This window comes from Corvus cornix, chromosome 12 (assembly GCF_000738735.6).
Source record: "Corvus cornix cornix isolate S_Up_H32 chromosome 12, ASM73873v5, whole genome shotgun sequence".
Lineage (NCBI taxonomy): Eukaryota > Metazoa > Chordata > Aves > Passeriformes > Corvidae > Corvus > Corvus cornix.
The window spans coordinates 20,492,983-20,505,117 of NC_046342.1; the positions used below are offsets into that span (position 1 = coordinate 20,492,983).

The 12,135-nt window shown below is 47.7% G+C and overlaps 2 protein-coding genes across 3 annotated transcripts; both read left to right on the top strand.

Annotated features, from left to right (window-relative positions):
- Nucleotides 1–1,148: 1,148 nt before the first annotated feature.
- Nucleotides 1,149–6,927, top strand: THUMPD3 (THUMP domain containing 3). 2 transcript variants are annotated; one of them, XM_039559192.1, is made up of 9 exons: nt 1,149–1,475; nt 1,841–1,918; nt 2,425–2,961; nt 3,806–3,936; nt 4,358–4,427; nt 4,798–4,913; nt 5,096–5,206; nt 5,454–5,577; nt 5,811–6,927. In XM_039559192.1, the coding sequence occupies exons 1-9, from the start codon at nt 1,257–1,259 to the stop codon at nt 5,940–5,942; spliced, it is 1,518 nt and encodes a 505-aa protein (XP_039415126.1). In that variant the 5' UTR covers nt 1,149–1,256; the 3' UTR covers nt 5,943–6,927. The 2 variants fall into 2 exon arrangements, with proteins under 2 accessions (XP_039415126.1, XP_039415127.1); XM_039559193.1 differs by having other exon boundaries at nt 5,099–5,206.
- A 1,445-nt stretch (nt 6,928–8,372) lies between these two features.
- On the top strand, nt 8,373–11,507 carry LOC104683399 (von Hippel-Lindau disease tumor suppressor-like). Its single transcript, XM_010390281.3, has 3 exons — nt 8,373–8,596; nt 9,058–9,168; nt 9,458–11,507. The coding sequence occupies exons 1-3, from the start codon at nt 8,392–8,394 to the stop codon at nt 9,640–9,642; spliced, it is 501 nt and encodes a 166-aa protein (XP_010388583.1). The 5' UTR covers nt 8,373–8,391; the 3' UTR covers nt 9,643–11,507.
- Nucleotides 11,508–12,135: the final 628 nt, after the last annotated feature.

Consider the following 12,135-nt stretch of genomic DNA (forward strand, 5'->3'; position numbering starts at 1 on the left):
TTAAGTGTCTGGCAAACAACTTCACCAAAAGATGCTGAAAATTCTTCTAAAGTAGCTCAGCAATCTGAGCTTGTTGTCCCACTTGAACCACAAAGTTCTGCCTTGCTATAGGTGTTGCTGCAGGATAAAGCTGAGCAAAATCTGTGACTACCTCTGCTTTAGCTTATTTTTAAATTCTCATTGAAGCCATTTCACAAACTTTCTCCAGCATGTTTATGACCCAAATTACACGGGTTTCATAGTATATTTTCAGACTTGAATCACAAGTCAACCCACACCTTCCCTCATCCTTCTCATCTGAAAGCAAAGCAATGCTTCAGAAGGTTCAATGGCAGGAGCAGCACCTCAGGCCTCCTGTTCAACATGAAATGTGACAGCAGAACAGAACACACATGGGGAAATGAACACAAACAGTGCTGCTGACAGTACATGCTGCACCTGCAGAGGTAGAAGCTGCAGGGACAAGTTGTGCTTACATTTATCAATCCAGTGCTGGGTGTAAAGACTCCAGGACCTGAAATGAGGAGGGAAAATAGTGCCTATTCAGCTTCATGCAGCTCACACTTGGTCATGGTGACAGGGGCATGGCCATGGCAGATAGCTAAGAGTGGCCTCTCTTTCTGTCTCTCCTGAAAAAAACATTTAGCCACTAAATTTTTCTTTAAAAAATAATTCTAATTCTGGAAACACACCAAAGAAAACAGCCGAACCATCGAGACAACTGAGTAACAAGGAACGAAAAGAGAAATGGCCCCCCTACGGTTTACCACCCACGGCACTGGGGTCATGGCAGCACCGGCGGCTATGTGGGTGCTCAAGGGCCAGAAGCCCCGCAGCCCAGCTCTGGAGCTCAGCGCCGGGAGCCGAAGAAGGGCTGCGGGGATACCCACACTCCCGGAGGGCTGGGCTTGGAGCCGGGGAGTGACCCGCGAGCCCGCCAGCGCTCCTCGAGGAACATGAACGCCCGTGTCACAGGGTGGGAACACGCACGGAGCCGCGCACGCCCACCCCGGCCGAGAGTCCGACAGGCGCTGCCCGCGAGTCCGTCCGCATCGAGCTCCGCGGGGCCGCGACGCCGCCTCCCGCCCGCGCCCAGCCGCGCACCGCGGGCAGTGGAGGCGGTGCCGCCCGGCACGGAAGCGGAAAGGGCGGGCGGCAGTGCCGCGTGGGGCGGTGCGCCCGGCGGCCGTGGGTGATCCGGGGGGCCTGTCGTGGGTGGGTGTGGGCGGTCGCCCGCCCTTCCTCGGCAGCCCGGCATGGCAGAAGGGGAGGCGGCCGGCGACGCGGGGCTGGGTCCGGCCCCAGCCCCAGCCCAGGAGGGCGCGGAGCTCGCGGCCGTTATCGGCGCTACCGTGCCCACGGGGTTCGAGCAGACGGCGGCCGAGGAGGTGCAGGAGAAGCTGGGCTCGGCATCCAGGATCAGCAGGGATCGGGGCAAGATCTACTTCGAGGTCCCGGCCCGGAGCCTGCCTCAGGTCCGTGCGGGCTGCCCGCCCCGCTCCCCACTCCGCCCTGGGCGGGGCTGGTTCGGTGCGTCCCAGCCCCTCCGAGCGGGGCGCTTCGGTCTCGGAGGCCTCCGGTACGGACAGCGTTCCGCACCCGGCCACGGCCGGCCTGGGTGCAGCAGCTGTATCCGCCTGTATTGGGGTTTGGAGGGAGATGAAATAGATGGGGACGTTAAACCAGTGCGAAGATGTAAACTGGTAACTCCCGTGGGGCCTAAAGGTGGAAAACTGTAGTCTCTGAAACGACATAAGATGGCAAAATTCTAACGACAGTAAACACAGTCCCTACAGCACACGGTTAGTAATGTGTCGCCGTGCGTTTTCATCTCTTCTAGGTCCATCGTCTGAGGTCAGTGGATAATTTATTTGTTGTTGTTCAGGAGTTCAAAGACTATCAGTTTAATGAAAATAAGGTGAGTTACTCTTCATTTTTCAGTCAGTTCTGGGATTTGGAGTGTTGTTCGGGGTTTTAAATTTAAGACTAATATCAAAGTATTCTGTTTGCTTAACAAGTTTTTCATTTGTGATATTATTCCAGTTCTCTTTTTCTGGCTTGTAGATGGAAGTGTGGCCATGTCGTTTAACATAATTTCTACAGTTAAATACTTTGCATTGGCAGAATCTGGGATAAGAGCTGATGCCATGTTTGTAGGTCACAGGTGTAGGACAGTGAAGTGTCACTTTGGTCACTTAATATGGCGTTGTCTGTTTTACAAGATAAATTATGAAGTCCTGTGGGTCTGGTGATTTTCAGTGTAATTCCGTTTAGTTGTGGCATAAACAGTCAAAAACCTGTAAGCTTTGCTTAAACATGTAGTGGATTAATGTTTAATAAACTACTTTGAGAGACCTAAAAACAAAGGATAATTTTTTAAAGTATGGAATGACTTCAAAGCACAACTTTTCCTGTCTGTTAAAGGAAGATGCTCTAAAGGATTTGGAAGATTTGGTTAAAAAGCTGCCCTGGACCGATCCATTGAAAGTTTGGGAGTTGAACAACAGCTTGAAAAAGAAAAAGACAAAACGCAAAAAACACAATCTGCAGAGTCCTGCAAGCAGAGAGAAGCTGAATGATGGTGGAGAAGAGGGAGGAGCAGACCAAAATAACACGAATGACCAGGAGGACTGTGCCCAAAACCCTGTGGCTGTGGAACCCACTGGTGGCCAGAATACAGAGAAGCCCCAAGGAGTGACATCCAGAAATGGGGTGGAGGAGGAGGAAGATAACAAGCAATCAGATGTGAAAGTTGAAGTGCAGGCGAGTTCTGAGAGTGGGACCAAGGCTGGTGACAGTCAGACAAGTGAAGGAGAGGCGAAGGTGCTGAGGTTCCGAGTGACGTGCAACAGAGCTGGAGACAAGCACAGCTTCACATCGAATGAAGCCGCAAGAGACTTCGGCGGAGCTGTGCAAGAGCACTTCCAGTGGAAAGCTGACATGACTAATTTTGATGTAGAGGTATAGTGGCATGCCTTACCTAAGTTTCTGCTGTACAAATTTTTAGTTCTTATTTCTGATGCTTAGAGAACCCCAAACTGCCTTCCAGAGACTCTGGAACTGAAAGCTGGTAATGCTGAAATTGGCCTTTTCTGAAGCATTCATTTCCCTGGCACATTATGTGTGTCCTCTGATCGAAGCACTTGCCTTGCTTTCAGCTTTAGTAAATCCTCTAATGCATTGTTTAATACCCATCTAAGTTACCAGGAAATGCTCCATATGGAAGCTGGTTTGGGGGTAAAGGGGACAAAAAGAATTAACAATAACTGTCTGGTGTTTATTTCCTGTCAGGAGAGAGCAGAGGCTGGGAAAATACAACTGGCACCCCTGGCTTGTCGGTGGTGAGGAACCACCGTTTTTGAGGGGCAGAAAGACTTGAGTTTTTCTTGCTGGTTTACTAAGGGCTGGCCACTGTCCTGGAGTGAGATTTCACCTTGCTAGTTAATGTAGTCCCCACCACAAATACGATTTTTATTGCTGCTTTGCAGATGCTTCACTGTGTCTTGCAGGAGTTACCAGGCTTCTCCCCCAGACTTACAAACCAAATCCTTTAAGAAGCCAGTGCAATGGTTATAGCACTTTGAGAAGTCTTGTGCAACAGATTCAGTGTGAATGAGAGACTGTGAATGCTCTCCTGAATTCTGTCCTATTGAAATGGTGCTTTGCTTTACTTCCATGAAGAAAAGCTTTTTTATACATCATTCCTGGATTTTAAATTACCATCTAAGATTCCTGTAAGTATTTACCAGGCATTCTGTGGAAAGCTTTTGTTACTCCTGAAATTCACTTCAAGTTTTTTCTTTAGGTTCTTCTGAATATTCACAGCAATGAAGTCGTGGTGGGGATTGCATTAACTGAAGAGAGTCTCCACAGACGGAACATCACACACTTTGGACCCACAACGCTGCGTTCAACTCTGGCTTACGGCATGCTCAGGTCAGGGCAGTTGTGTTGTATTATGCTCGGTTAACAAGTTATTTTGTTTCAGAAATTAAACCTTTTATCTCCCCCACTGCTTCCTCAGAAACTATTTCTGTTAATTCTTAAAGAAAAATAAATTAAAAAAACCTGGAGTTGCTGACACCACATGCCTTGTAATACCAGTGGGTGTTTCCCAGCCAAGGAAAGTAAACATTTGCTGTATTAGCCAAGTTTCAAAATAGTGTATCACATTCTTGAAAGACTATTACTGCATTGCTGGTTATAAAATAGTGATTAACTAGTGGCAAAAATAATCACATGAAGGTTTTTGTTAGAAGGGTAGAATCAGAGTGATTAAAATAGTACGCTTTCCCTTCTTTACAGAAATTCAGGTTTTTAAGACATTTCTCACCATATCTTTTCTTCTGTTCCTCAGACTCTGTGATCCCCAGCCCACAGATATCATAGTTGATCCCATGTGTGGTACAGGTGCGATACCAATAGAGGTGATTCTTCCTTGATTTTTTTAAACTTAATGAAACTTGTCTATATCTGCAGCTGAATAATATGTATAAGTCTGCTTGGTAATGACTGAATTTTAAGCTCCAATCTCACCAATTTTTGAACAGATACAAATACACTTTTTGCAAATTACCTCATTTTCCTTCCCTAGAACATAGCAGGAAGAAGCTAAATCCAAAAGTATTTTGAGCTTTAAAGGTGCATAATACAGCTGTCTGTTACAGAATTCTAAATTCCCTGCTATGCACTTGCAGTCACTTTATTGTATTCTGTCATGTTTGAGAAATTATTCTGGGGTTTTTTTCATTCAAGCAACGTTGATGCTAATGTTGCTTATTACCATTTTCCCCCCAGGGAGCTGCAGAATGGCCCTACTGCTACCACATTGCAGGGGATAACAGCCCTCAGGCAGTGAAGAGAGCAGCAAACAACATCTGCTCCTTACTGAGGAAAAACGAGAGTAAGGACAGGTGAGAAGAGCATGAGGGATTTTCCTTTCCTGCAGTGTTGTATGCACAGAAATCCACTTTGCAATGATGCATTTGAGTGTCTGATTCATATTTGCTAGTTGATTTTGTTGCCAACGTTCTAGACCTCCCCAGTGTAAAAACCTGAGTGCTCATGTCTCAGGTAACTGCCTTTGCTCTTGCAGCAGCACTGCCCTGGGCGTTCCCTTGGACATCATCCAGTGGGACATCTGCAACCTTCCTCTGCGGACGGGCTCCGTGGACATCGTAGTGACAGACATGCCCTTCGGGAAGAGGTGAGATGTGCTGGGCAGGTGCTGCGCCTCACTGCCGTGGCTGCATGCACTGTCCTGGTCCAGGGCTGGGCTGCTCCCCAGTTAGGTACTTAAATGGGCCCGGTTGGGAAGGAGTTACGAACCCTATGTTAAAAATGAAGCTTGAAAGTAACAGTAACTGGGGTCCTGAATGAGCAGATTGATGTCTGGGAGACCAACACTGAACTGGTGTCGGTGATCACAATGGGGATCTGAATGTATCTTGCAGGATAGGGTCGAAGAAGAAGAACTGGGATCTCTACCCAGCTTGCCTGATGGAGATGGGCCGGATCTGCACCCCAGGGACGGGCAGGGCTGTGCTACTTACCCAGGACAAGAAATGCTTTGCCAAGGTTTGTTCTGTGAGAGAAAATCAAACCTATTTACACTTGAAAATACATTGAGGGAAAAATTGTAAGCCATCATCATTACAAAAGATACTCCACTTATAGAGCAATAATTAGTAACACTTAAATGCAGTTTTGGACCTGAAAAGTCCCTTAATGTTGTCATCAGAGGGGTTAAAGAATAATAAAAAATAATGTTATTGTCTTAACAGCATTCTTGGGCTGGTTTTGGCTTGCAGGCCTTGTCCCGCGTGGGACACATCTGGCGCAGAGCTCAGACCGTGTGGGTGAATGTGGGGGGACTCCATGCTGCAGTGTATCTGCTGAGGCGCACGTGGGAGAGAGCAGAAGAGAGAAGATCCTTCTGGTAAACTGTGTGGAAGAAGATGAGACACCTCCAGACTTTGTTGAATAGCCATCTGGTAAAGCAGACACCTGAGAGCATAGGTCTGTCAGTTTCAAAACCAAACAACCTATGCAGAAATTGTCACACAATTAAACCAGGGATCAACTTGAGAGCTACCAGTTCTACTGTGTGTTCTGAAACCTTACTATCTAAATCACCTCCCTGCCACCCAAACTGAAATCGGTTAGTGGAATTAGTAATTCTTTCCCTGGCCTGAATCTTCTCTTGTATTTTTCAGTTAAATGTTTATTTCTTCTGCTTACAGTAGAAAACATGTTGAAGCAGCTCTGGGGGTAACAGTAATTTATTTACCGAGCTGTATCTTCAAATAACTAACAGTACTACTAAGACTTTCACCGTAAAGGGTTCAGAGGTAGTATCCATAATGTAGTTTTCTAATTTATATCATTGCGCAAATGTAAACTAATAATAAACCAGTATCTGGTTTTTGTGGTCTGATAAGCAAATTCCAGTTGGCAGACAGTATGCTGTGCTGCTGATTCTCTTGCCTGTTACCTCACCTTAGTGCAAATTACTAGTAAATGTCTAATCCATATTATAGTGTTCCATTGCCATGGGTGAGGGAGTAACACACAGCCTTAGAATACAGTCTGTGGTTACTATTTGAGGACAGATTCTTTTAGCAGTTGTATTAAAAAGTTCATGGTTTTGGGGTCTACCATGGGCACATCAAGGTGGCAATTTGAGTTTCTTGGGTGATTTAACTACCGCAGTTACGCTGCCACAGTATTCACAAAAATATTGTTGCAAATTTTTTTTTTTTCTTCTGTGACCATACTGTGATTTCTCAAGCCTCTTACTCTGCTCATCAGAGGCTGAAAACACATTGCCAGTTTGCCCTTTTTATTACAGTGTGTTCATGCTAAGTATGTGTAACTGTTCAGAGGTGAATTGCCAAGTATTAAAGTTTTAGAAGTTTTGCATAAAGAGATGAGTCTTAATTGTGTTCTTTTTCTGGTTCGTGTTCAGATTGAAGAATGTGGGAAGATGAGGCACAGTGATGTCTGTATAGCTCTGCTCTCTTACTAATGTAAATTTGTGCTCTGAGTTTGTACGGTTTGAAGCAGTTGCTGTTAAAGCTTGCAATTCTCTTTTCATGGAAGATTCGCACCAGACACTGAGGAATAGTGGCTTTTTTTCAGTTAAGGCGATCAGCCTCACTGTTTATATGCCATGTGATCCCATAGTGCTGCTCACAGCTTCTTTACAGTATCAGGATATGAGCTACGTTCTAGGATGTGAATTTACTATTTTCTTCTCATAGAAGGAGCACAGGGGAAGTGACTCATTTTGCGCAAGGGCCAGCAAACAAGCATGGCCAGCAGTTCTAATACCGCTGCCTGTATTGGGAAAGGTGTAACTGACTGGTGATGGTTTCTCTTGCATCATTCTCTACCAATTTATACACTTCTCCCTCGCAGGCTGCTAGAGGGACAGAAATTAGGAAATGATCCCTCCTCTAAGTATTGTTGGAGAATACTGAGTATTCTAAAAGAAAAAGCTGGTGAAAGGTGTTGAGACATACAAGGAAAATGCACTGTTGTTATGCTTTTAGTACTGTAATTTGCAGTCACTGTGGAGAAAAAGACACTTAAACTGCCTTCACATACTTCATTACTGCCTAGGGTGGAGGAGTTAGAAAGAGTTGATATTTAAGGTCCCTTCCAACTCAACCCATTCTGTGATTCTGTGTTTGGAGGGATATCTGTTATCACACATTTGAAAAAGCAAAATGAATGGTTTGGGTTGGAAGGGACCTTGTAGATCATCCAGTCCCAGCCCTTGCCATGGGCAGGGACACGCAGTGAATTACACTATCCCAGGTTGTTCCAAGCCCTGTCCAACCTGGCCTTGGACTCCTCCAGGGATGGGGCTGCCACAGCTTCTCTGGGCACCCTGTGCCAGGGCCTCACCACCCTCACAGGGAAGGATTTAGTCCCAATATCTAGTTAATTTTTCTCAAATTTTAGTGTTTTCGTGTGTGTGAGAAAGATAATACAGTGTTTGGGAATTTACAGCTCAAGGATAAAGGAATGTTGTTTTGGCACGCAGAGCTCGGGAGAGGAGGGAACTGGCAGTTTTAACTGTTACTGGTGTTTATGGCAGCCCTGGTGAGCCCAGTGCCTTAGTCACAAGACCTGTGAACCGAGGCTGCTGGGTGACGACTTGTGTGCCAAACGCCTGTACTGTTTTCCGTCTATTTGTTAAAAGGCTCTGGCGGGTCCCCGAGCGGGCAGCGCCGCTCCGCCGCCCCGGCCTCCCCTCACGCAGGCCCCGCCCCGCCCTGCAGGGCCGCGCGCAGGCGCCAGGGGGCGGCAGCGAGGGGCAGGTCCGAGGCAGCACCGCCCTCTGGCGCCTGCGCGCGGCGGGGCCGGGGTGGGCGCGGGGCTGCGATGTCGCCGCCGGGGCCGCGGCCGGGGCACCCGGGCGGGGCCGAGCCTGTCCTGCGCTCTGTCAACACGCGGGAGCTCTCTGAGGTCGTCTTCAACAACCACAGCACCCGCTACGTGCTGCCCGTCTGGCTGGACTTCGAGGGCCAGCCGCGCTGCTACCCGGTCCTGCAGCCGCGCACCGGGCGCGTCATGCGCAGCTACCGGGGTGGGTGCGGCGGGACTGGACGGGACGGGACGGGACAGGCTGGGGCGCCGCGGGGCCCGGGTGGGTGAGATGGTCGCGGTGGACTTTACCTTTTTGCCTTCCCCCGCCGCCGTTCTCCTTTCTCTTCCCTTTTTCCTTCTTCCACTTTTACCTTTCCCTTCCTTTTCCCTTTTTCTCTCTCAATTTCCTTTGCTCTTTCTTTTCCTTTCCCCCTCTCGTTTTCCCATTTCCTCCTGCTGGTTTTTTTTTTTCCTTTTCTTTTCCTTTTCTTTCTTTTTTCCTCTCATTTCCCCGTTTTTCCTTTCTCCTCCCCATTCATACCAGTGACTGGGGCCATGGTAGTGGCCTGTGCACAGGGAACTGAGCTGGAGATTAGCTTTGTCCCTTGTGAGCAGATGCCTCTCAGAGCCACTCATTAAAAAGTGCCATAATTGGTATATTCCCACCTCGTTCCCTGCCAGGGCACCTCTGGCTGTTCCGGGATGCAGGGACCAACGATGGGCTGCTTGTCAACCAGCAGGAGCTGTTCGTGGCAGCCCCCAATGTGACCAAAGCTGACATCACACTGCCAGGTAAGGGACAGGACTGCATGTGCCCTAGGGAATTCTGAACTTGGTCTCTTCAGACCTGTTACAATTAGTGAGAAATCATATCCTCATGAAATTAAACTTGCTCAGACACTGGAAGAGGTGCCTCTTGGCAGGAACTACATCTGTCTGCTCTCTGGAGAGCCCAGCCTGTCGTGGGTCACTGCTGCGGGCTGTACTGTGTGTTCACATGCTCAGAGCAGCATCATTGGCATTGGAGCAGCAGCCGAGAGCCCTCGTGACAAGGTTGTGTTGCGTTTGTGTTTAACTGCAGTGTTCACCCTGAAGGAGAGATGTCTGCAGGTTGTGCGCAGTCTGGTCAGCCCAATGGACTACAGGAAACTGGACATTGTTCAGTCGTTATATGACGAGCTGGAGGATCATCCTGATATTTGGAAGGATCTTCAACGGCTTTCTCTGGAGAGGAATGAAGCACTGAGGAACAAAATTCTGGAATAACACGATTTACTCACTTCAGTACTTTCCTCAGTAGCAAACCCCTGAGTCTGAGCAGCGAGAGTCGCCAGGAAACACCAAGAACTGATGCCTCTGTTTAAAGCTTTGAAACATAAACTCAGTAATGTTGGTGATAGCAGGTCAAATCCCAAAGACTGAGCAGCACCTGGAGGCATGCCAGGTTCTGATGGTTCAGTTCATTTCTTCATTACATGTATTGCAAACCGTAGGGTAAGATCAGAGCAGCTATATGGAAAATATTCATACGAAGTAACTTTCATTGTATTAGAAAGTGAATTACACCAAGGATTAATTTAGCCCAGACTAAGGGTTGTAAGTGTCACCCATTTAGTTTGAGTAATTTGGTTTGATGGACTTTCCCTTTCATGTGTAGCCTCAATGTGCCTGTGGGTCACAGAGCATGGGGGGTTTGTACATGAGGGTTTCCAGCACCGCCTGAGGGTCTGACAAACATTACATTGGTGGAAAGACGAAGTGTAAATGCTTGGAGGTTATTCTGCCTCTTGCCTTTCCACGTACAAAGCCATGTCATACCCACTCTAGGTCTGACATGTTTTTATTCTCATCATACCTCAAATGCCTTATTTGCCTTTGTCATAGGATTGTTGTCTGGCTGATCTCAGCCACACAGACCAGATCCTAGTTCTATGACACCCTTGTTCCCCAAAGCTGCTTCCCCAGCAGCCTCTACAGGGTTCACAGGAGGTAGATGCTTTAAGTTCTGTCTTTTCCCCTTGCAGTGCTATAGTCTGGGTTGTAGTAGGAGGCCTTTTCAGGGAGCCTGGGCCTCTTGAGCTGCCTGTGCCTTCTCAGGACCAGTGGGAGCTGTATTTGCTCACACAGCCAGTTCACAAACAGGGCCATGCTTAGCGGCAGGCTGCAGAAACAGAGATAACATTTCTTTGCCTGTATTCTGTTCCCCCGTGTCTTAGTGGAATGTGCTCTTCAGTGAATGCACACAGAGAGTTCAAAGCAGCATAGTTTAGTGTTACATGAATTGTCTGCCGAGCAAGATGTGGTGGAACTCAGGTTAGAAGCAGATTGGTAGGAGACTGATTACAGCAGGTTATTTCTGTGAATACGTTTCCTTCCAGCTGTACATTCTGAGAGCAGATGTGAAACGGAGAATCTCAATGTATTTTGTAAGTATGGAATGCCTCCCTATTTGTAAACTTGTTTTTCTTACATATTTGAAGAAACTGATCTTTGACATAAAAATGGAAATGTGTGCTAGCTTTCTGACTGTAATTCTGTCAGGTATATTCCCCAGTGTCTGTGTGTTTGTATCCCTGTGATACTCTGACAAGTGTTGTGGTTGATCAGTAAACAGACACTTTGGAGTGTACAGCCTGCCCAGCCAGTTGCTGCAGGGCTGTGTTGTGGCTCTCATGAACTATCAGCACAGCTTCAGGCAGTGTCTGGGCAGGAATGGGGCTACTGGCAAATTCTGCTCTTACCACCTCTCAGATCTCTGAGGGGAAAGTGAGCCCATGCAGGCCTTGGGAGCAGACATGGGTCAGTGCCCTAGGGAGCCTGAGGGTCAGAGGGTGCTTTCTCTGCTCTTAACCATACCTGGGAGGGGGTTCCCTCCTGATGTCTATGAGGCTGTGCACTGCAATAAGCATGGCAGCTCTGCCAGACCCTGGCAGAAAGCTGGCCTGCTTGGCTGCAGCTTTTCCTGTAACAGTTGGTATTAGGTGTTGGGTTTAACAGTCTCTACACGGCACACACGTTCTGGGTATTTCTTAGTTGGGTGGGGTCTGTGATTTCTTGTGTGTCTTATGAGAGTGTATTTTTCTGCTCTGGAGTGGTCCTTTGGATCAGAATAAAAGATTGGAGAAACTCCAGCTGGCTCTAACACATGAACATTGGGAAATGCAGTCTCCTACTAGTTACTCAGATGGGTTAGTGATGAGTGAAAGTCGTCATTTACTTGTGGCAGCTGTGTTAGCACGGTTTCAGTCGCTCCCAGCACGGCCTCTTTGGCCATCTCAGGAGCAGCAGTGACAGCAGGTCAGGGCCAGCCCGAGCGAGCGCGGTGTGCCGGGAACCTGCTGCGCGGGAAGCGGCGGGGCACAGCTGAACGGGAGAAATCCCAGGGAAATAAATGTTTCTGACACCATGCAGTGTCCAAGGGCTCGAGGAGAGCACACAGCAGTGGAGAGTCCTGCCCACACCACGTTGAAAAGGGAAGGCCCAACAGCAGGAATATACAGGATTGTTTCAGTCTCTAATCAGTCGATTCCAGTTCCCCAGTAAGACCCTGCATTACTTGCAACATTCAGAGCAGAACTGAAGCCATACACACAGTTGGATGTGTTCTTTCCCCTTGCTTCCCCCGAGGCAAATAGCTAAAATGGTTTCACAAGTTTTTCCGGTACCCAAGGGGAAGAAGTATTTTCTTCCTACTTTTATGTAATTCTTTGCAACATAATTTCAGTCTAATCTTACATCCCTTTCAGAGATGTTCTAATC

What these genes read in the sequence shown, in the direction of transcription:
- THUMPD3 (XM_039559192.1), top strand. Translation starts at nt 1,257, where the DNA reads ATGGCAGAAGGGGAGGCGGCCGGCGACGCGGGGCTGGGTCCGGCCCCA. An exon ending in ATCAGTTTAATGAAAATAAG is followed by an intron (nt 1,919 to 2,424) that starts GTGAGTTACTCT and finishes TGTCTGTTAAAG; the next exon opens with GAAGATGCTCTAAAGGATTT. An exon ending in GACATGCCCTTCGGGAAGAG is followed by an intron (nt 5,207 to 5,453) that starts GTGAGATGTGCT and finishes TGTATCTTGCAG; the next exon opens with GATAGGGTCGAAGAAGAAGA.
- LOC104683399 (XM_010390281.3), top strand. Translation starts at nt 8,392, where the DNA reads ATGTCGCCGCCGGGGCCGCGGCCGGGGCACCCGGGCGGGGCCGAGCCT. An exon ending in CGTCATGCGCAGCTACCGGG is followed by an intron (nt 8,597 to 9,057) that starts GTGGGTGCGGCG and finishes GTTCCCTGCCAG; the next exon opens with GGCACCTCTGGCTGTTCCGG. An exon ending in AGCTGACATCACACTGCCAG is followed by an intron (nt 9,169 to 9,457) that starts GTAAGGGACAGG and finishes GTTTAACTGCAG; the next exon opens with TGTTCACCCTGAAGGAGAGA.